At 34.7% G+C, this 23,967-nt stretch overlaps 1 protein-coding gene and 2 pseudogenes across 2 annotated transcripts; 1 reads left to right on the top strand and 2 right to left on the bottom strand.

Annotated features, from left to right (window-relative positions):
* Window positions 1–3,922: 3,922 nt before the first annotated feature.
* On the bottom strand, window positions 3,923–8,298 carry LOC136067959 (pentatricopeptide repeat-containing protein At3g02490, mitochondrial-like; annotated as a pseudogene).
* Window positions 8,299–9,535: 1,237 nt separating this feature from the next.
* On the bottom strand, window positions 9,536–11,113 carry LOC112013893 (pentatricopeptide repeat-containing protein At3g02490, mitochondrial-like; annotated as a pseudogene).
* A 1,992-nt stretch (window positions 11,114–13,105) lies between these two features.
* LOC112016043 (uncharacterized) lies at window positions 13,106–21,967 on the top strand. Of its 2 annotated transcripts, none has more exons than XM_065774478.1 (9): window positions 13,106–13,318; window positions 13,482–13,575; window positions 14,639–14,758; window positions 14,891–15,034; window positions 18,082–18,207; window positions 18,336–18,485; window positions 18,988–19,085; window positions 20,635–20,845; window positions 21,675–21,967. In XM_065774478.1, the coding sequence occupies exons 2-9, from the start codon at window positions 13,509–13,511 to the stop codon at window positions 21,758–21,760; spliced, it is 1,002 nt and encodes a 333-aa protein (XP_065630550.1). In that variant the 5' UTR covers window positions 13,106–13,318; window positions 13,482–13,508; the 3' UTR covers window positions 21,761–21,967. The 2 variants fall into 2 exon arrangements, with proteins under 2 accessions (XP_065630550.1, XP_065630551.1); XM_065774479.1 differs by lacking the exons at window positions 18,082–18,207; window positions 18,336–18,485; window positions 18,988–19,085 and adding exons at window positions 16,516–16,641; window positions 16,770–16,919; window positions 17,421–17,518.
* The last annotated feature ends 2,000 nt before the right edge of the window (window positions 21,968–23,967 follow it).

Raw genomic sequence — 23,967 nt, 5'->3', positions numbered from 1 at the left:
ATGTAAGGCGTGTATGTTTGGATTGTAAATCAAATATTGTTTTAACAGCAAACAAAGAACAGAAAAATTGGGGGTTTTTCCGATTGGTGAGGAAAAAAAAAAAAAAACAAAACAAAAAAGTGAGAAATCTGTGAGTGAAGAAGGAACGGTTCGATCTTTAGACAAAAACCCATTGACAAGCAAGGTGAAAGTGAGATTCGAACCTGGATCTTGGAGTGATGGGTCGGCGACTCGGCAGCGACAGAATTTCAATTGGTTGCTGGGTCTTGGAGTGTTTACAGTGGAGATGAGATCCAAGGAATGTCAAGCCCAGCTGTGGATCTTCTTTGGCGTCGATGAAGATGAGGACTGTGCGTGGGTTTGGTTTTCTGCTCTCAGGGAAGAGAAGGGATGAAAAAGGAAAGATATGAGCAGCGGGAATATATGGATGTTCTCTCTCCTGATTAAAAAAATGTTATTTTTAGTACTTTGCTCAGCTTTTTTTACCATTCAAAACACACATACCAAGCACATATTTTATATTTTTTGAACACTGAAAAATGTTGTTTAAACTATGATACCAAACACATTTTTTTGTTTTATTTACACTAAAAATACGTTTTTCAACAACACTTTTTAAATCACAATTTTCACATCTTTTTAAACAACAATTATTGAAAACTAGGACCAAACGGGCCCTTAAATTCCATAAAAAAATGTCGTTGACATGCGGAACTCAAGTTTAAGTGTGTGTTTGGCAAAAATTATTTTTGCCAATTTATTTTACTATTCAGCTTATTTTTACTATTATTCATAATTCTCACTGCACTTTTTTATACTATTCATAGATCCCACAATACTATTTTAGCTAACTTTTACCTTTATCTATAGTACTTCCAGTAAAAAGTTTTCAGTTTCAGCAAAATAAGCGAATCTTAAACAGACCCTAAGAAAGATGAAGCGCTTGGAATATGGTAGTTTTATAAACTCGAATACCATGTAAGAAAGTATCCTGCATTTCATGCATGAGAGCATCCACGTAACATACATATGGTTCCTACTTGAGTTTTATAACATATATATGGTTCGTACTCAAAAAGCTACTTCCATACCTTCAATACCTTTCTCAGATGATCCTATTTGTTTTTAATTTGGACCTGACTCACCACTTTGTTAATCAGCCTCTACTACTTTATGACTTCGCCGTACCCTTCATTTCTCAAATATCCTCTGCTCCTATTGCTTCCCCTTAACCATTTTGGCTACAAATAAATTCTATAATCATAAACATCCTTTCAACTAAATCATACACTCAAAAAATTACAAATATAAAACACAAACACCTTCCAAGCCATGTTCCATGAAACCTTCCTAATTAGAATCTCATTGTTGTGTGTAAATTTTCCTTAATGCTCGTTCACTTAAATAAAAGACAACTAACATTGTGTACATAAGTTTCTCAAAAAAAAAAAAAAAAACACTGTGTACATAAAGACATGCAACAAACAAGAGTAACAATTTAATAAAGTTATGATTGTGTAACTATTAATATCATCATGAAAGAGTTACCCTACTGTGGAGCTGTTATTGCTGCAGTATGAACTGTAGAGTTGTTATTGGTTTAGTGTGGACTGTGGTCTTCCTTATGGACTGAGTTTAAGGGATGAAAAATCTATGGGCCCTTCACAAGACCAGCAAAACTGCATAGAAAGAACAGAGTATATTCAACTTTTTTTTTTTTTCCTGGGGAATTAAAGAAGAAAACAACTATACAAGAGCAGAGGGAGATACACACACACACACACACACACACACACACTGCTAGGATTGGAATATAATATACCCTTGGCTCAAAGGATGTTTGTGTTCATAATGGTAAGCTCTTTACATTTAAATCACGACTTGCACAAACACACATGCACTTACAGCAACACATGTTATCAAATAATTGATCCCACCATTTCTTTCAGAGTAATCTTATGATGCCCTATTCAAAAACACACTAACCCTCCAATACCCCAACTCATACAAATGTACAACAAACCCAGTAACCTACACTCATCAAAACAAAATTGTCAAAAACTCCCCAAAATGATAACTTTACAGCTAAATTTCCATTATCCCACAAAGAAACAGATACCCAATTACCATAAATCCATGAAATTGCCAAGACTGCTATACACAGGGGACTTAATCAACACAAGTTTTGGCTATTCTTCAAAAACCCAAAAGAGTAAACAACACAAAGATTCAAACTTTCACTTCTTTTTTCTTGTACTCAACATTTTCTTAAGAAACAAACAGATAATTAGACTAGAAAATAAAGAAAACGAAGCAGAGTGTAAAAACAAGAAGAAAATATAGCAGTCTTACTAATGAGATAAAGCTCTTCACCAATTATAGCTAAAGTGCTTGATGAAATAACTGAGAGAGAGAGAGAGAGAGAGAGAGAGAGATTTTACACAAAAGGGGGTATTTAAGTTATTAGTGGGTAGATATGATATTGAAGAGCATTGAAGAGGAAGGAGTTGAGGCATTGATGAGGAGAGAGTCGGGTTGTGGGAATTGAAAAGGAGATCTCCTCTACAGATTCGCACGCTGGGCTAAAGGGAAAGGGAAATATTCAAGGGGTATTTAGGTTATTGGTGGGTAGATATGAAATTAAAGAGCATTGAAGAGTAAGGAGTTGCGACATTGATGAAGAGAGAGTCGATTGTGGGAATTGAAGAGGAGATCTGCTCTACAAATTCACATTGCAAGGCTAAAGGGAAAAGGAAATATTTAGAATATTACCATTGTTAAACGATACCATATTGGGCAAACCATTCGAAAATAAGCTGGCTTTTCTACATAGTGAATTGGCTCACATCAAGGGACCCACTTGATGCTTCAAAATAAGCTAAACACAGAATAAGCTCCCAAAATCTCTAATAGGAACTAAAGTAAGATTCTCAATACAATAGGAGTGGAGCAGCAACTCCACATATTAGCATAAACTGATCCAATCCCATACTTAAATATAAAATTGAGCCAATGACACTAGAAGAAAGCAGTAATAGTTATGACCAACCACACTTCTTATCTAGTCTAATAGCATAATTCCACAAATATATACCATGGGTGCTAAAAAGAAAGATCTACTAACAATTTGATTTAACCAGAAATCATTTGCACAATGTTCTTGTTAGTTTTTTTTTTTTTTTTGGGTCAACATAATTCACTTCAATATAGGATTAAAACATTATGTCACCATCACCTTAGGAAAGGAGGTGCCATTTGGTCTAAAGACAATGAATCACTATAAAGACCAAATAAGAAGTGTAACTAATTAATGATCTAAAGTTCTAATAAGTTGTCATAACTCATAAGTGCAAGTCAATGACAGCAAAAAATGGAACCACAACAAACATGCTTAGCAATGCTAGAGTTTATCAAAATAGAAAACCAAATCAATCTAGAAAAGCCAACTTTGCTGCAACATACATGCCTTAAAAAATTGCCAAGTACCGAAATCCATAAAATAAATTGAATAAAGGATTGGATCAAGTCATTGTATAAAGAAGGCAAGCACAGTGAAAGATCATAAACATCATATATGAATATCAGAAGAAAAGTCAAAAGAAATCTCTTACAAGAAAAATTGCAAGGCTAGTCCCAGTCAATTGATATTTCAAAAAATCTATTTCAAACTTCAGATACGTAATGTTAATCAACCCAAGACATTAACTCCCCTAGCCCATTTAAGAAAATTGGAAATCTTTAATCTCATCAATAATCTAGTCAATCACTAAGCACTTAAGGTGTCACATTAAGTGTTCTATCGTACCCATGAAACAAATACGATAAAGAGAAAAATGTTGGGAAAGTCAAATAACCATATATTTTATTAGCCACAAAAAGCCTATGATGACACAATAGTCAATAATTTTGGATGAAAGAGAATACAAAATATGCATACCAAAATTTCTTGAAGAAATATCATAATACATTAATTTGACATGAAACAAAAGGAAATACAGACAAAAAAAGCCTATGCAGCCACATTAGTGGCAAAAGAACCTTTTTCTAGATTTCATGGAACAAAAGAGATTCAAGACATCAGCATAGTTATGAATGTAGGCTGGGCATTTGGAAAGGAAATTTTGAGCTTCAATATGCCTTCCAGCCTTGAAGAAGGCTTCAAATGTATGAAGAAACACAGATGTCACTGGAAACTTCTTTGAAGGCATTTCCTTCAAAAAGTTGATAGCAACATCACCAGTTCTAGACTTTGATACATACTCAATAAATGGATCCATAAAGGGTGGGAACCCTTGATTTTTCATCAAATCCAAAAAGACTTAAAGCATCCTAAAACCCACCCTGAACCAACAACTTACTTATCAATTCTTTATATGTAGTATGCCATGGCTTCAATTGTTCAACATTCACCAGTTCAACAAGAAGCCTGCATGCCTCTATTGCCCTGTTCTTTTGGCAATAAGCATTTACCAAAATGTGGAGTGCATAAACAGCAGAAGAAAATCACTCTTTTTCAACCATCTTGTTAGGACATATGTGGAATTGTTAGAAACATATGTGATGTAAATTGGCTAATCCTTTGACAAAACGCACTTTACTTGTAATTGGGTAGATCTATGATGAGTTTAGTACTTCAAGAAACAAGTGTTCAAGTTTAGTATTAAAGCCATGCAAGTCTGACCAAGAAACAAATAAAGAAGTGCTGTTCATTAAAACTCGACAGATATCTTGATAGAATCATTTCTATCTAGGATTAATGTTGAAACTCAACAAAACCTGTATTTGTCGAGAATTACGAAATTAGAATTTTCAAATTTGATTCACGCATATCCATGAATATTTGTGTAGGGTTTCTTTTCTCACAACCCTAGACATATATAAGAATTATTTTAAAAGCCATCACATTTTGATGCAACTTGATGCGAAGTGATTATACACGCGTATTGTGACCGGAGACAAAATTTGCCCTAGTTCATCTTTCTCTCTGTAGAAGTTATTGCGTCTTTATACCAAGTGTTTTATAACCATGGAACTTCTTGATTTTCATTGTTGGATGAAATGAAAAACTTTGCAGCTAACATCTTTCTCAAGTTGGTGTGTTAATGCATTATTGTGATAGGCCAAAGAATGTATTGACCCCTCGTGATAAATTAACCAATTAATTTGCCAAGTGAATTAATTAAGTTAATTAACATGCAATACGCGTGGTAGTACAAACAAATCACCAACTAAGTTAATATGCAGCGGAAAATAAAGTTGACATAGTGATTTGTTTACGAATAGGGAAAACCTTCAAAGCAAAAACCCCACTTGGTGATTTTAAGGTCACCACTCCTAAGAATGTATTATTATCACAACAAGTGGTTACAAGTAAAGGAATCTCAACACCTTATACCAACCTACAGTTAAACCCTTACCCCAATACCCAATTGGACTTGTTCTGTAATGACAATCTCTCCTTTTAATGCACGGCTTCTAGTACGTGACTAACCAATCGATGCACGGATCTAAATACGTGACTAACCATCAACTTGAGAAGGATGTTAGCTGTAAAGTTCTTCAGTTCATCAATACGATGAAGATTATGAAGTTCCTTGGTTACAAAACCCTACAGCGTACAAACGCAACATTTTCTTGAATAGAACGATGAACTAGGGTAAATTGTCTCCGGTCACAATATGCTTGTGAAAAACCTTTGCATCAGCTGTGACGGCCCTTAAAAAAATCCTTATATATGTTTAGGGTTGTGAAAAAAGAAAGCCTAAACATGTATACATGGATTTGTTGTGTGAAATCAGATCTGAAAAACTGATTTTTTGTATATCTCGATAAATAGGTTATCTATCGAGCAATTGTCGAGTATCGGGCTAAACATGCCTTTTAAACCTCAATAGATGCTATCTGTCGAGCTTTAAAATCCAGCACTTCTTTGCTTGATTCTTGGACAGAGTTGCATGGTTTTAACACTTAGACTTGAAACATTGTTGCTTGAAGTATTAAACACATCCTAGATCTACCAAATTACAAGTAAAGTGTGTTTTGTCAAAAGACTAGCCAATTCTACATTGACATATATTCCTAACATGATTCACATATGTCTTAACACATTGGTTAGTCACGTACTGGGAGCCGTACATTGAAATGAGAGATTACTGCTACATTACAAGTCCAATTGGGTATTAGGGTAAGGGTTCAACTATAGGTTGGTATTAGGTACTGAAATTCCTTTTACTTGTAACTGCTTATTTTGATAATAATGGATTCTCGGGAGTGGTGACCTTAAATTCACCCAGTGAGATTTTGCCTCATGATTTTCCCCATTCGTAAACAAATCACCTGTGTCAAATTTATTTTCCCTTGCATTTAACTTATTTGATGATTTATTTGTACTACCACGCTTATTACATGTAATTGAATTTAATTAATTCACTTGGATAATTAATTGATTAATTTACCAAAGAGGTCAATACATTTTTTGCCCATCATATCTATTTGAAACAATTAGAAGCCTTGTCAAAATCCCCAGCTACACAATGCCCCTTAATGAAAGATGCCCCTGTCCTGTGATCTAGAATGGACCTAGATGATTCCATATTCTCCATAAGTTCACTTGCCTCATCCTTTTTAGCAGTGCTACTAAGCTGAAATGCAATTTTACTCTATAAATGACCATTAGCCACAAACCCACCTTCTTTCATTGCTTTCAAAACCTTACTGCACTCTCCAAGTCTACCAACACTAGTTAATGACTCAAGAACTACACCAAGCATAGAATTTGTCAAAAAATTCCCCTTCTCAGTAAAAATCCTCAAAACCCTAAAAAATAGACCCATATCCAATTGTTTACCAACTTCTACTTTCCTCAATAGAAAGACGCAACAATCCTCAAAAGGCTTATTTGCACCAGCCATGGCAAACTCATACAAATCCACAACATCCTTAATCATTTTCCTCTTACAAAACCACCCTAACACCTTAACAAATGTCTCCTCCTCCATATCATACCCATTGCTTCTCATCTCATCAACAACTTTCCAAAACCTATCGATACAATCTTTCTGCCCTAACATCTTGGCCACAGCATTATAAGTTCGCTCATCGGGCTTAAACAACCTACTCTCCTCCACCCACCTAAAGAAAATCAACGCTTTTGTTGGCTCCACACCAACATTTTCCAATACCATCTTAACCATATCGCTCGAATATTCAATACTCAATTCCCGTATCTTCCTTTCAACATCATCACTCCACACTTCACTCCTAACAATCTTACACAACTTTGAACAACCTTCTCCATCGAATTATCCATCGATCCAGAGGCATACACAACTTTTAATTTTTCAACATCACCACCCAACCTATCCTTTTGGAACCTCTCTAAGACCTTATTTTGCATACCCTTGGATATCCCATACCCTTTTTTGTTCATAACCTCAAACAAATCTCAAAACTCCTCAACAAACCCATTAACACCCAGAATCCCCAGCATTGAATTCTATGATTTAGAGCTGAGTCTCTAACCATCACTCTCTAAAACCCAAGTGGAAAACCTCTTCGCCACATCGGGGCTCAATTCGAGCTTCCCCAAAACCCTCAATACCAATTCATGACTAACTACATCATTGTTTAACTCTAACTCTTTCCTAATATCATCCACACCTACAGTAGGTTTTGCAAAAATATCAACTACAACCAAATAAGTGTGATCTGTGTCTTTCTCTTCAATGGCTTGTTCAAGTTCAAACAAGAATCTACGAAAAATGGGGTCTTTGGGGTTTTTGAATTGGGATTGTTGTGAGATAATGGTGTGAAAGAGTGAAGTGAGAGAACGAAATGGTGGAAGATTGAGATTGAGATTTGGATTGGAGAGTACTTGGAAATGTGAGGAGTGAGTGGAATTGTGAAGTTGAGATCGGAGAAGGTGGTAAGGTCATAGAAGCAAGTGCCATTGGTGTCTCCTGGTTGTTTTTTAGGGTTAGGGTTTGTGGATTAATTTTGGGGATACACAGGACTTTCAATTTTTATGTAGAGCGAGCTTAGAGAGAGAGAAAAAGAGGTGTTAGGTTTTAAGACTGGATTGGGGTTTGTGAGCTACATTGCATGGCTTTAAAATCTAGACCGAACTGTACGGCCTAACCTGGCTAACCGTGAACTATTCACCAAAATGGTTCTTTTATCTCCCAAAACTGGCATATGTAAATAAGTCAATGAACTGCCTGGTTTTAAAAACCGTAAACGGTTCTCATGGTTCAGATCAGAGCTTAAAAAAGCAAAAAAGAATCTTGGTAATATTGCCATTGTTAAGAAAACACCAAAAGGTAAAAGAATGATCAATTGATACAAAGAACCAAAAAGAAATAGTAGTATAAGAATAACTTGATCTTCAATAATCTTTCTTAAAAAAATAAAATCCTTTTACAAGATCCTTCCATATAGAAAAAGAAAAAACTTAAAATTTTCTCTTACAAGGTCCTAGTCTCCACACTGTAATAGCTCAAAAGTTTGCCCTCACAAGTTTTCTGCAACCTCCAGTCGACGACTAGTGATCAAATCTCTCCAAACTAGCAAGCAATGGCGCTAGGATCTCTCTTTCTCTCACTGTTCTAGTTTTTTTTTTTTTTTCTTTTTCTTTTTCTTCAAACTCTCAAACTCAATTTGTTTGTTGAAGAGACTTGAATACTTGAAGTCTATCGGTGGTTTATTATTTGTTTACTTCAATAGTAGTTTTGATAAATCAACTATGTTTCTTTGAGTCTTTCTCCAAAAAAAAAAAGAAAAAGTTTCTTTGAGGGAATAATTATTGGATTATATTATAGCAGTCATGTGATGCATATTTGTGTAAAATGTACAATATTGTATATATTTGTATTAAAATATATAATATTATATATATATATATATTTAGTTTACAATGTAAATTTTACATGAATTAAATGTAAATTAATAATTTTCTTTTTGACAATTAGTAAATCAACTATGATATTGTTATATATTTTGTTTATTATGTTTGCTTAGGATTTCAAATTTTTTATTTATCTTATGAAAGTTATGATATAAAAAATACATTTGAAAGATAGAATTCTATATTTATTTGGACTATTTTAGTCATTTTTCAATTTTTACTAATTTAATATGTGGGGGATTTTTTCTTTGTTGTTGTTGTTGTGGCCGGAATTTGTTGTAGGAAAATAGCATTTTCCTAATTGAACCAAACACATGAAAATATTTTCCACCCCAATTTTCATAATACAACCAAACACTTAAAAATATTTTCCTTTTCCGGAAAATAGCATTTCCGAAAAATATGTATTTTCCGAAAAATATTTTACACGAAACAAACACAGCCTTAGATCCACCAAATTACACGAAAAGTGCGTTTTGTCAAAAGATTAGCCAATTCTTCATTGACATATATTCCTAACATAATTCATATATGTCTTAACACATTGGTTAGTCACGTACTGAGAGCCGTACATTGAAAGGAAAGATTACCGCTACATTACAAGTCCAATTGGGTATTGGGGTAAGGGTTCAACTATAGGTTGGTATTAGGTACTGAAATTCCTTTCACTTGTAACCGCTTGTTTTGATAATAATGGATTCTCGAGAGTGGTGACCTTAAATTCATCCAGTGAGATTTTGCCTCATGATTTTCCCCATTCGTAAACAAATCACCTGTGTCAAATTTATTTTCCGCTGCATTTAACTTAGTTGATGCCCCTGTCCTGTGATCTAGAGTGGACCCAGATGATTCCATATTCTCCATAAGTTCACTTGCCTCATCCTTTTTAGCAGTGCTACTAAGCTGAAATGCAATTTTACTCTGTAAATGACCATTAGCCACAAACCCACCTTCTTTCATTGCTTTCAAAACCTTATTGCACTCTCCAAGTCTACCAACACTAGTTAATGACTTAAGAACTGCACCAAGCATAGAATTTGTCAAAAAATTCCCGTTCTCGGTAAAAATCCTCACAACCCTAAAAAATAGACCCATATCCAATTGTTTACCAATTGCGACTTTCCTTAATAGAAAGACACAACAATCCTCAAAAGGCTTATTTGCACCAGCCATGGCAAACTCATACAAATCCACAACATCCTTAATCATTTTCCTCTTACAAAACCACCCTAACACCTTAACAAATGTCTCCTCCTCCATATCATACCCATTGCTTCTCATCTCATCAACAACTTTCCAAAACCTATCGAAACAATCTTCCTGCCCTAACATCTTGGCCACAGCATTATAAGTTCGCTCATCGTGCTTAAACAGCCTACTCTCCCCCACCCACCTAAAGAAAATCAACGCTTTTGTTGGCTCCACACCAACATTTTCCAATACCATCTTAACCATATCGCTCGAATATTCAATACCCAATTCCCGTATCTTCCTTTCAACATCATCACTCCACACTTCACTTCTAACAATCTTACACAACTTTGAACAGCCTTCTCCATCGAATTATCCATCGATCCAGAGGCATACACAACTTTTAATTTTTCAACATCACCACCCAACCTATCCTTTTGGAACCTCTCTAAGACCTTATTTTGCACACCCTTGGATATCCCATACCCTTTTTTGTTCGTAACCTCAAACAAATCTCAAAACTCCTCAACAAACCCATTAACACCCAGAATCCCCAGCATTGAATTCTATGATTTAGAGCTGAGTCTCTAACCATCACTCTCTAAAACCCAATTGAAAAACCTCTTCGCCACATCGGGGCTCAATTCGAGCTTCTCCAAAACCCTCAATACCAATTCATGACTAACTACATCATTATTTAACTCTAACTCTTTCCTAATATCATCCACACCCACAGTAGGTTTTGCAAAAATATCAACTACAACTAAATGAGTGTGATCTGTGTCTTTCTCTGCAATGGCTTGTTCAAGTTCAAACAAGAATCTACGAAAAATGGGGTCTTTGGGGTTTTTGAATAGAGATTGTTATGAGATAGTGGTGTGAAAGAGTGAAGTGAGAGAACGAAATGGTGGAAGATTGAGATTGAGATTTGGATTGGAGAGTACTTGGAAATGTGAGGAGTGAGTGGAATTGTGAAGTTGAGATCGGAGAAGATGGTAAGGTCATAGAAGCAAGTGCCATTGGTGTCTCCTGGTTGTTTTTTAGGGTTAGGTTTTGTGAATTAATTTTGGGGATACATAGGACTTTCAATTTTTGTGTAGAGCGAGCTTAGAGAGAGAGAAAGAGAGGTGTTAGGTTTTAAGACTGGATTGGGGTTTGTGAGCTACATTGCATGGCTTTGAAATCTAGATCGAACTGTACGGCCTGACCTGGCTAACCGTGATTTGTTCACCAAAATGGTTCTTTTATATCCCAAAACCGGCATATGTAAATAAGCCAGTGAACTGCCCGGTTTTAAAAACCGTAAACGGTTCTCATGGTTCATATTAGAGCTTAAAAAAGCAAAAAAGAATCTTGGTAATATTGCCATTGTCAAGAAAACACCAAAAGGTAAAAGAAGGATCAATTGATACAAAGAACCAAAAAGAAATAGTAGTATAAGAATAACTTGATCTTCAATAATCTTTCTTAAAAAAATAAAATCCTTTTACAAGATCCTTCCAAATAGAAAAAGAAAAAACTTAAATTTTTTCTCTTACAAGGTCGTAGTCTCCACACTGTAATAGCTCAAAAGTTTGCCCTCACAAGTTTTCTACAACCTCCAGTCGACGACTGGTGATCAAATCTCTCCAAACTAGCAAGCAATGGCGCTAGGGTCTCTCTCTTTCACTGTTCTAGTTTTTTTTCTTTTTCTTCGAACTCTCAAACTCAATTTGTTTGTTGAAGGGACTTGAAAACTTGAAGTCTATCGGTGGTTTATTAATTGTTTACTTCAATAGTAGTTTTGATAAAACAACTATGTTTCTTTGAGTCTTTCTCCAAAAAAGAAAAAGAAAAAGTTTCTTTGAGGGAATAATTATTGGATTATATTATAGCAGTCATGTGATGCATATTTGTGTAAAATGTACAATATTGTATATATTTGTATTAAAATATATAATATTATATATATATATATATTTAGTTTACAATGTAAATTTTACATGAATTAAATGTAAATTAATAATTTTCTTTTTGACAATTAGTAAATCAACTATGATATTGTTATATATTTTGTTTATTATGTTTGCTTAGGATTTCAAATTTTTTATTTATCTTATGAAAGTTATGATATAAAAAATACATTTGAAAGATAGAATTCTATATTTATTTGGACTATTTTAGTCATTTTTCAATTTTTACTAATTTAATATGTGGGGGATTTTTTCCTACCGCAAGCTCTTTGTTTGCTTTTGCGAGCCAAGACCGCACGGTTTTGTTCTCAAGCGACATGGAAGGTCAGGATTTTCACCTTTGAGGCTTGACACCTTAGTCCCACATCGGCAAGAGAAGTGCCCCACTTATGCTTTATATGTGCTTGACACTTGCATGAGTATACCACTGCTACATGTGGGCTTGGCTCCCTAAAGCGGACAAAGAGCTCACGGCGGGAAAAAATCCCCTAATATGGTTCAGTTTCAGTCCAACCTCAAATGCACACCTGGCTTGCCAACTCACACACACGGGACCACCACTTTTGGGGTTCAATTTAATTATGGGTAAATTGCAAATTACACCTCTTAAGTTTAACGGTGTTTAGATTTTACACCTTGAAGTTTCAAAATTTAGATTTTACCCTTGAGGATGTTTAGATTTTACACCCTAATGTTTTATAATTTGGATTTTACTTCCTAAATTTGAAGGGTATTCGAATTTTACTTCCTAAAATTTAAGAGTTTTTAGATTTTAGACCCTAAAGTTTCAAAATTTGGGATTGTAAAATGTAAATTTTGAAATATCAAGTTGTAAAATTCAAACACCCCCTAACTTTATGTGATAAATTTCAAATTCTAAAATTTTAGAATATAAAATTAAAATATTCTTAGACTTTAGGAGTGTAATTTGAAATTTACTTGTAAACTTGGTGTACTTACGGTGCTCCAGGGGGAACATTAGGGAGAAAGAAAAAAAAAACAAAACCTATAAACGACGTCGTTTTTATTTTTTATAACAAAAAATCAAAAAACCTAAGTTGAAGTTGAACCCCCCAGCACCGGGGTGTAGTTTGCAACGACACCGTTCCCCCCTAAAACCCTTTAGCCTCTCTCATTGTCCCTGCCCTCTTTCTCTCTCACAGAGGCAGGCAGCCAAAGCCTAGTGAGAATTGAGCCTCCACCGTGTGTGTGTGTGTCTCTCTCTCTCTGCTCTGCGAGTAATTACACAAGTTATAGCCGAATCTCAACAAAGGTTGGTTTTTTTTTTTTTTTTAAAGGTGGGATAACTGTTTGAGATTTTGATGTTTGATTCTAAATTAAATTAAAGTGCTAATATATTTGAATTTTTGTTGCTGCAATTGTTCTAACCCAATTCACATATGACTCCCATTTTGATGCCCACTGTTTGTATAAAGAGAGAGAGAGGGAAAGAAAAGAAAGTTATGGACTTGCAGCTGAAACACAAGAAGAATAAGAAGAAAAGGCAAAATATTGACAAGCTTCAAAAGGGTTTGTGCCTTTTCTGCTTTTTTTTTTTTTTTTTTTTTTCAGCTTCATTATCACTTTTCTGCTTCTGGGTCTGTGGATTGCTTTTTTAATTTATGTTTTTTCCACATGGGTTTTATCCATTTTGCTGTTCTAATTTGGTGGTGCCCTCGGCTGCTTTGAAATTTTTTTAGCAGTTGTCCGAAAATATGAAATTTGGAATGAGTTGATTATGTAAACTTAACAAGATGTTTGTGGTTTGCAATTAGTATTTGGATTTTTGGTATGGGATTGTGATCTTAAATATCAACTATGATATACTATACCTTTTCACTATAAGTTCAGCAATGCATCTATTTTGCTTATTGGATACCGATGCAAGTTTACAAGCATTATTGAGTTTAGGGGAAAACAGAATTGTCTTACTGGTCAATTCTATCAAACGCTATCAACTTTTGTAGATAAGAGTAGAAATCACCAAGGCATTTAGTGTATCCAGAAAATATATTGGAGTCTTAAGCATGTTTTAGTAATTGGTCATACTTATCAAAAAAAAAAAAAAATGGTTTAGTAATTGGTCATAAGTAATTACCTAAGAAAGTGCACTTCAAGCAGGTTCCTGAAGATAGGAAAAGGTTTCAAGTTTTGGGTTTCGGGAATTTAGATATATCAATGCAATATCATTAAAACAATTATATCTCAAATAGTCTGGGCTATTTACAGATCCTGTTGACGAGTCATAGACCTTATAGGGTCATAAGAAATGTAATTGAACTCATGATCGTAATTCATCTGATGGATACATTAGCAGATGAATAAAAATCATGTGAAAACAATAATGCAATTCTTGGTTGTCCTTATTAAGACCAGTATAAAATTGCTCGGGGTTGGGAGCCACATCATACATGCATCTGACCATTTTATTTCCAAGGTAGATTTCCTAGATTTTGCAGTTTGGCCATGATTTTCTACTTGCAATACACAATTGCATGATTTATATTGCTGCTGAAGTGTTTAGAGGCAGGTGTTATTTATTCTGAAGTTTAATGGCAAGTATGTTAGTCCCTAACTTCTTTGTTGTTTTCAGATGAAGTTTTAAATATGGAAGTGGAAAGGGAAAAGAGCAAACCTACAGAAAAGAATAAGAGAAAAAGAGAGAAGGGAAATGATTTTGACACTGGCAAAGCTGTTCGGAGCAATATCAAAGGTGAATGTGGTTTTTACAGGCTAATGCTTTTTTTCAAAGAACTTTACAGCTGAAAGAATCTTTTATTTTATTTTATTATAAATATATATATAATTTATATTGGTTTTTCTTTTGTTTATTTATTTGATTCAGATGGTTCGATCAATGCAATCAGTGGAAGGAAAATGAAAGAGTCATCTAGGAAGAAAAATAGAAAAAATGAGGAAAGAAACACTCTGACTGGAAAAAGTGAGCAGCCCAGCACAGATGCTGAAGTTGAATTTGTTGACCAATATGGTGCGTTCATTGATTTTTAACATTAGATAATAAATGCTATGCTTTGTTCTTCCAAAAATAAATTATAAGGCTTAATTTTATTAATGGATTCTTGCTGCCTAGAACTATTTGATTTTGCAATCTTGATACATTGAGGAGAACTTAGGTCTAGTATAGATGAAGGGTCTAAGAAGAAATCCTAGCAACAAACAAGACCAAAGCAAAGAAAAATATAATAGGATTTTTTTGATAAGATATATTATTTTATTAAAAGAAAGGAAAGCTAAAAATGGCCAGGTTCATTAAAGAATAAGAAGAAGATTACAATTACATTCTAGCCTTTAGTAACCTTGGTGCAGACCTTCATAACTATAAGGAACAAAAATAGGTGAGGGTCACCTTGCTGTAAATCTCTGCCACTCTCAATGAAACCATTTGGAGCACCGTTGATAATCATATAAAAGTAGACAACAGGGAAAAAAATGAATCTGTTGCCTCTGTTTCTCTCCCAAACCACATCTTTGTAACAAGAAAATCTGAAAATCCCAATTTACATACTACAAATGCATTTTATGTGTTTAAAATGATCTTCCCTAACACACATTTCAACCTGTTTTCAAGACTTTGGTGAGAATTTTGTAGACACTACCAAGGAAACAAATAGGCCCAAAATCTTTCAATTCAAAAGTACCAGTTTTCTGGGGAATAAGAGCAATAAAACAATGAGACTTTTTTCAAATGTACCTCTAGCATGGATGAATGAAAAAAAAAATATTTTGTCTCCCCTCTCCACACTTCAACACTTCTGGAGGAAAGCAGTGATGAAACTTTCTGCGCTTGGTGCTTTGTCTCGATTCATAGATTTAAGCTTATGAAGAACTTTTTCCTCTGTAGAATTTTTTTCCAATTGTCTGGTCTCATTCCTCAGACATATCAAAAGGAACTCCATCTGCCTTCGGACACCAAAGGCAGAAGACTTTTTGAAATCCCAAGTGAGTTTAATGAACTGCTTACTGCAGTTTTACTTAGATAGGGTTTATATAGATTGATGTCAAGAGCCAAGTATACAGATTTGGACACCAACTGGCACCTCCGGGCGTTTCCAGTGGAGGCATCCAGGGTTCAAATGATTCAAATCTCTCCTCTCCCATTCTAACTATTGAATTTATCTATAAAAGTGAAAATGAAAAGCAGGTATATAGATATATCATAAATGTAAAACTGCACAACATTTCTTGAATTGCTTCCTGGTTCTCAATGATTGTATTTTTTTTTTTTTTTGGTACAATAAAGTTATGTCTCCTATGCAAATTGGCTAGTCTGAAAAAACCTCATTTTTTTTTTCTACCTCTTCAAAGAGACTAATGTTGAAACCTAGATCAGAAATAGTAAAAAAGGCAGTAGCTTTTGTTTGTCTATACCAAGTTCACAAAATGACATTACTATTGCAACTTTAGCATCAACACCAGGGTTTCTCTTTTTTTTTTTTTTTTTTCTTGTAGGTAAGTCTAAGAAGACTAAGTGCAAGAAAAAGGAGGATGATGGTTCATCAAAAAAGGGGGAGACTGATCAGGATGAAGTTTGTCATCTCTCTTGTGGGGATGAGAGCTGCTCAAAAGGGGTGAAAGGTATGAATTATTAACAAAGCACAGTTATTTTTGTGTTAAATTGCTCAAAATGTAGTGGCAACATATACTTCTCACTTCTTAATTATCATAGTTGATAAATGAGCAAAATAAAAGTTTTTTTCTTATAGGTAGTTCCAAGAAAGCTAGGATGAAGAGAAAGAAAGAGCACAATTCATCCAAGGAGGCCAAGAAGTCACAGGAAAAGGCACCAGAAGCTGATTCCGATGATGTTTATCAAATATCTTCTGGGGATGAGGACTGCTCAAAAGGAATGAAAAGTATGAACGGCCAATTTTGGGACATTTATCTTATATGTGTGCTTTCAATTCCTCATAATGTACTGGCAAGAAATACAGTTTAGTAATCAAATGGATTTTTTTGGGTGGAAAGGCAAATATGAAAAAGTTCACTACTAGAGAAAGAGAAAAAGGTCAATGTACTAGATGTCCAAGGTTCTTACAAAAAGGTAACATAAGAACTTACACAGACCACCAACAATGAAAACTTTTGAACAAAAGAAGATTGCCAGAATCTGCCTAAATCAAATATTAGGGGTATCAACATTACCCGATTCCTCTGTTTGCTAGCATGATGGTGACATATGCATGCATGAGAACCTGCATGGATCACTGCTGAAATTTGCTTAAAAAAAATTTTGACTGAACTTAACAAGGACAATCAGTTTTATTTTGAGGATAATTTTAACTGTATTATGCTTCTGTTATTGATGTTTGTGGTTCATGTCATTGTTTTCTCATTGAAAACTTTGTAAACTGCAGAATGGATTATGGAGTATAACCAAAGTAGACCGGGGTTGAAGGTTTTGGAGCAAAATATTGATGAATTTATAACTGCTCATGAGGCAAAGCTAGAACAGGTGTTTTTCTCTGCTGTAACTCTGTCAGTGATTCTGAATTTGATAGTTAACCATAATCTAAACAATATATTTTTTTGTTTAATGTTACTAAGTTCATGTTGCGCCAGCAAGTAGCAACCTGTTGTGCCATGTCATATATATATATATATATATGGAGGCATTTAATGTTGCTCCATGTCACTAGCAACTTGTTGTGCCATGTCACTAGCAAATCAATTTGTCTTCTTAAATTTTTTACTATTCCATTCCCTGGTTTACCGTTGCACTTTGTCCAACAATTCCTCTCCTTTTTTTTTTTTTGCTCTTCTTCTCTACCATAATTTCACACCTTATGGTTATTCTTGCTCCAACCCTTCCTCTTCTTTTAGCTCACCATCAATTGCACTTTGTTAAAACTTTATTCTCCCTTTTTTACTCTTCTTTTCCTCTACAATTTCACACCTTACCATTATTCTTGTTCCAACATTTCCTCTTCTATGCTTTTTTTTTTTTTTTTTTTTTTTTTTACTTTAGCATCAACATCAGGGTTTCTCTTTTTTTTTTTTTTTTTTTTTTTCTTGTAGGTAAGTCTAAGAAGACTAAGCGCAAGAAAAAGGAGGATGATGGTTCATCAAAAAAGGGGGAGACTGATCAGGATGAAGTTTGTCATCTCTCTTGTGGGGATGAGAGCTGCTCAAAAGGGGTGAAAGGTATGAATTATTAACAAAGCACAGTTATTCTTGTGTTAAATTGCTCAAAATGTAGTGGCAACATATACTTCTCACTTCTTAATTATCATAGTTGATAAATGAGCAAAATAAAAGTTTTTTTCTTATAGGTAGTTCCAAGAAAGCTAGGATGAAGAGAAAGAAAGAGCACAATTCATCCAAGGAGGCCAAGAAGTCACAGGAAAAGGCACCAGAAGCTGATTCCGATGATGTTTATCAAATATCTTCTGGGGATGAGGACTGCTCAAAAGGAATGAAAAGTATGAACTGCCAATTTTGGGACATTTATCTTATATGTGTGCTTTCAATTCCTCATAATGTACTGGCAAGAAATACAGTTTAGTAATCAAATGGATTTTTTTGGGTGGAAAGGCAAATATGAAAAGGTTCACTACTAGAGAAAGAGAAAAAGGTCAATGTACTAGATGTCCAAGGTTCTTACAAAAAGGTAAACATAAGAACTTACACAGACCACCAACAATGAAAACTTTTGAACAAAAGAAGATTGCCAGAATCTGCCTAAATCAAATATTAGGGGTATCAACATTACCCGATTCCTCTGTTTGCTAGCATGATGGTGACGTATGCATGCATGAGAACCTGCATGGTTCACTGCTGAAATTTGCTTAAAAAAATTATTTACTGAACTTAACGAGGACAATCAGTTTTATTTTGAGGATAATTTTAACTGTATTATGCTTCTGTTATTGATGTTTGTGGTTCATGTCGTTGTTTTCTCATTGAAAACTTTGTAAACTGCAGAATGGATTATGGAGTATAACCAAAGTAGACCGGGGTTGAAGGTTTTGGAGCAAAATATTGATGAATTTATAACTGTTCATGAGGCAAAGCTAGAACAGGTATTTTTCTCTGCTGTAACTCTGTCAGTGATTCTGAATTTGATTGTTAACCATAATCTAAACAATATTTTTTTTTGTTTAATGTTGCTAAGTTCATGTTGCGCCAGCAAGTAACAACCTGTTGTGCCATGTCATATATATATATATATATGGAGGCATTTAATGTTGCTCCATGTCACTAGCAACTTGTTGTGCCATGTCACTAGCAAATCAATTTGTCTTCTTAAATTTTTGACTATTCCATTCCCTGGTTTACCGTTGCACTTTGTCCAACAATTCCTCTCCTTTTTTTTTTTTTTTTGCTCTTCTTCTCCACCGTAATTTCACACCTTATGGTTATTCTTGCTCCAACCCTTCCTCTTCTATTTTAGCTCACCGTCAATTGCACTTTGTTAAAACTTTGTTCTCCCTTTTTGACTCTTCTTTTCCTCTACAATTTCACACCTTACTGTTATTCTTGTTCCAACATTTGCTCTTCTATGCTTTTTTTTTCTTTTTTTCTTTTTTCTTTTTTTTTCCATATAAAATTTGCTATTACTCAGTCCACACCTCTCTCTTCCCATTCATTCTATGTTCTTCCTGCCCAAAAAAAAGAAAAAAGATTGTGATTACTCTCTTTATTTCTTTGAATTTCTTTCTCTTTTCGTAGATTTTTTTATTGTTTTTTGTGAGAGGCTTGGGATGAGCTGTATACCCATATATCCTGATTTGAATCTCCACTGGAGTTCCCCTAGTTACCTGATATGCAGCTCTGGAGGTAAGGTCGTGTATCTGTGGTCTACTCCCCAAGGGTGGGCCCAAAGGGCCCTACCTTGGTAAGCTTCCACGTCATCTTTTTGTTTTGTTTCTGTCATCTGTGCAGTGGATTTCTAATTCTTTCTTGAAACTCCATTTTGGGTTGATGCGCTAACTATTTTTGGCTAATCTATTTGGCATATACATTTTTATAGTGTTTTAACTTTTAAGTCTCCACCATAGGTCTTTTGTCTCTTATCACCTTGGTTTGATTTCAGTTTGGACTAATATCTAGTTGTTTTGAAAGCGGGAATATGAGTTTCACAGAATAATTGGCTAATTATACGTGTACCAACTATTTGAGTAATTGCTTGTTACAACCATGAACAAAGCACGATTTATGTAGTTGTTTGATTAGATAGACATTCAACTTGTTGATATACTGGGCTCTTCTATTACATTTGTTCGCAGTTTTCTTTAAAGGGGAATGCTTGTTTGTTTAATATATACCACAGATTGCAGTATCTAACCCTCGTCTGCAAGACTAGCATTTGCTTGTGTGAAAGGGAAATGTACACTTGCATCCATCTCCATGTATCATATTAATGTTGCTCATGTGCTGGTAAAATTAGGGATCCATGCATAAGTCTGTTATGGAAAACTTTCTATTGGTCAATGATGAGAATGTGTCTATTCTATAATTGATACCTTGCAAATTGATAGAAATTTTGTGGTCCTTTTCTTTCTTCAACTACTATCTATGAGGTTCACTCTTTAGTTTTAATCCTAATTTATTTTGTTATGGCACATACAGGAAAGGAAAGAAAGAGAAGCCCAAGCCGCTGAAGGGGGTTGGACAGTTGTTGTACATCATAAAGGAAGGAAAAAGACAACAGATGTTGAAAGCGGAACTACTGTGGGCTCTGTAGCCAAGGCTGTTGTGGAGGATAACATGAAAAAGAAGAAGCGTGAAGATGTTAAGCTAGACTTCTACCGTTTTCAAAGAAGAGAAGCTCAGAGAAATGGTAAGATTTGGAAAATTTATTTTCATTTCTTTTCCTTAAAAACAGTATATGTATGTATGTTAAAAGAATATATTACTGAGAATATAATAAAGAACTTAAATTTGGATATTTACAAGTTACAACCCCAAGTTTCAGATGTTGAAGGAACGTTTTTCTCTTTATCATGCATGATTATGTTGTTTCAGCTAAATCTTTTCCTTTTCTATTTTATAATCAAATTTTCATCTCTATGATGATTTGTAATAGTGATTATGTAAATGATATAGTCAGAGCTTGTAGATTTGGTTATAGAGTTTCCAAAGGTGCATGAAGTGAATGTCATGTTGTTCTTGGTAAAAGAATTCCAGGGACACTTATGGTGTTCATGAAAGCCACTTGCCTCAAAAAAACCGCACACCGTGTTTCACTTGTCTTTGAATAATGCTAGGAACACAATATTTTTTACAATTACTAACATGACCTATTGTGATTAGAGCCACATCAATTTCACTTGGGTCCACCACTGACAACACTTTTACCATGCACCAAATCTAATTCATAATAGGTCATGTCAACAGTTGTGAAAAAAAGCTGTGAAAATGTTGAATATGTAGAACATCCACATATATACAAGTTTATGCGTGCGTACAACATAGGATATTTAAATGTGTATAAGATGGGTGCTTTGTTTACTTTTATCTTGGGCAAAACAACCATGGCATATGCGGTTGATACTTGTAATGGATGATTCTTGAAAAAGTGGGATGCATTTCTCATATTGTTAGGTTGGTACAGATACTGATGCATGGCATATATATATATATATATATTTTTTTTAATTTCCTTGCAGAGATCTTAACGTTACAAAGCAAGTTTGAGGAGGATAAAAAACGGATACAACAATTGAGAGCTGCGAGGAAGTTTCGACCTTACTGAACACTGCACAGTACAAAGAAAGGCCAGCAGCTCATCAGGAGTTGTATCCTGAAAGTTAACAATTTTGTAGTCATTTTATTGCTGATAATTACTAGAGAAATCAGCAACTGTAACTGGTTATTGTGATAACTAATTTGTGATCAATGATCATACAGTTTTCAGATTATTAGTGATATGCAAAATTTTAATGCACAGCTTGATTTTTTAGTTTGAGTTTAACCTAGTCTATGGAGCAAGTTGGGTTAATAATGCAGAATATTTTCTGGACTGGATTTTGAGCTTGTAGATTTGGTTATAGAGTTTCCAAAGGTGCATGAAGTGAATGTCATGTTGTTCTTGGTAAAAGAATTCCAGGGACACTTATGGTGTTCATGAAAGCCACTTGCCTCAAAAAAACTGCACACCGTGTTTCACTTGTCTAACACAATATTTTTTACAATTACTAACATGACCTATTGTGATTAGAGCCACATCAATTTCACTTGGGTCCACCACTGACAACACTTTTACCATGCACCAAATCTAATTCATAATAGGTCATGTCAACAGTTGTGAAAAAAAGCTGTGAAAATGTTGAATATGTAGAACATCCACATATATACAAGTTTATGCGTGCGTACAACATAGGATATTTAAATGTGTATAAGATGGGTGCTTTGTTTACTTTTATCTTGGGCAAAACAACCATGGCATATGCGGTTGATACTTGTAATGGATGATTCTTGAAAAAGTGGGATGCATTTCTCATATTGTTAGGTTGGTACAGATACTGATGCATGGCATATATATATATATATATATTTTTTTTAATTTCCTTGCAGAGATCTTAACGTTACAAAGCAAGTTTGAGGAGGATAAAAAACGGATACAACAATTGAGAGCTGCGAGGAAGTTTCGACCTTACTGAACACTGCACAGTACAAAGAAAGGCCAGCAGCTCATCAGGAGTTGTATCCTGAAAGTTAACAATTTTGTAGTCATTTTATTGCTGATAATTACTAGAGAAATCAGCAACTGTAACTGGTTATTGTGATAACTAATTTGTGATCAATGATCATACAGTTTTCAGATTATTAGTGATATGCAAAATTTTAATGCACAGCTTGATTTTTTAGTTTGAGTTTAACCTAGTCTATGGAGCAAGTTGGGTTAATAATGCAGAATATTTTCTGGACTGGATTTTGCAATGTGAGTTAATCTAGTTGTTTGACAGTAATGGTTTATCAAGCTGGTATATATGAGCATTCACATTAAGGATACTAAAAATGCCAAAAAACTAATTTAACAACCAACACACAAAAACACCCACGACATCAAAGCTCTCAAATGCCAAAAATTTTGACATCTCTATGAGTTCACTGTAGCTGAATGTTATAAGGAATTATTGTTTTTTAATCCCTCTCACACGTGTGCCTCTCTTCTCTTTCTTTTCTCATACGTGTGCCTCTCCCCTCTCTCTTTCTTCTCCACATAAGGCTCTTCTCTCCTTTTCATCTCTTCTCCCTTGCCATCACTCACGTCGCAAAGTCCTCTCTTCCCATGCTTGACCCATGCTGCCAAACCTTCTTCCCACGCCTGACCAACACTTGATCCACGCCACCAAGCCTCCTCCCATGCCACCTACCCTTCTCCCACACCTTGGGTTCTGATTTGTAGGTTGTGGGTTTGTACAAGAATCCCAACTTGGGCATAATTTGGTGGGTTTGTGATTTGCAGGTCGTGGATGGTGGGTTCACGATTTGGTTTTGGGTGGGTATGGTTTGTGGTGAACCGTTGATGGTGGATGGGTATGAAATTTTATGGTTTTTTTTTTTTTTGGTTTGTGATTTGGTTTTAGATTTGTTTTTGTTTGTGATTTTGGTGGTTGAGGGTTGAGGTTGTGGGTGGTGGTGTTTGTGGTAGTGGATGTGGGTAGTGACAATGGGTTGGGTTTTGAGGGTTTGAGAGAAGAGAGATACGCATAGAGGAAAAGATGAAATTGAGAATAAAAATAATTAAAAATAATAATAAATAAATAATATTTTAATGGAGTGGTAAAAAATGTAAAACCTTTAATTTTGGGTATATTATAAAGTAGGGTGTTAAAATAAATAAAATAATATTTTAAATTGTTAAAAACTATATTTTTTTAGCATTCTTGACGGGAATGCTCGGTAAAAACTTCTATGGCCTCACTAGAAATTACATTCAGTGACTACAGTGTTGGC

The sequence above is a fragment of the Quercus suber genome, unplaced genomic scaffold, assembly GCF_002906115.3.
Source record: "Quercus suber isolate HL8 unplaced genomic scaffold, Cork oak 2.0 scaffold_93, whole genome shotgun sequence".
Lineage (NCBI taxonomy): Eukaryota > Viridiplantae > Streptophyta > Magnoliopsida > Fagales > Fagaceae > Quercus > Quercus suber.
This window is presented reverse-complemented; position numbering and strand designations above follow the sequence as displayed.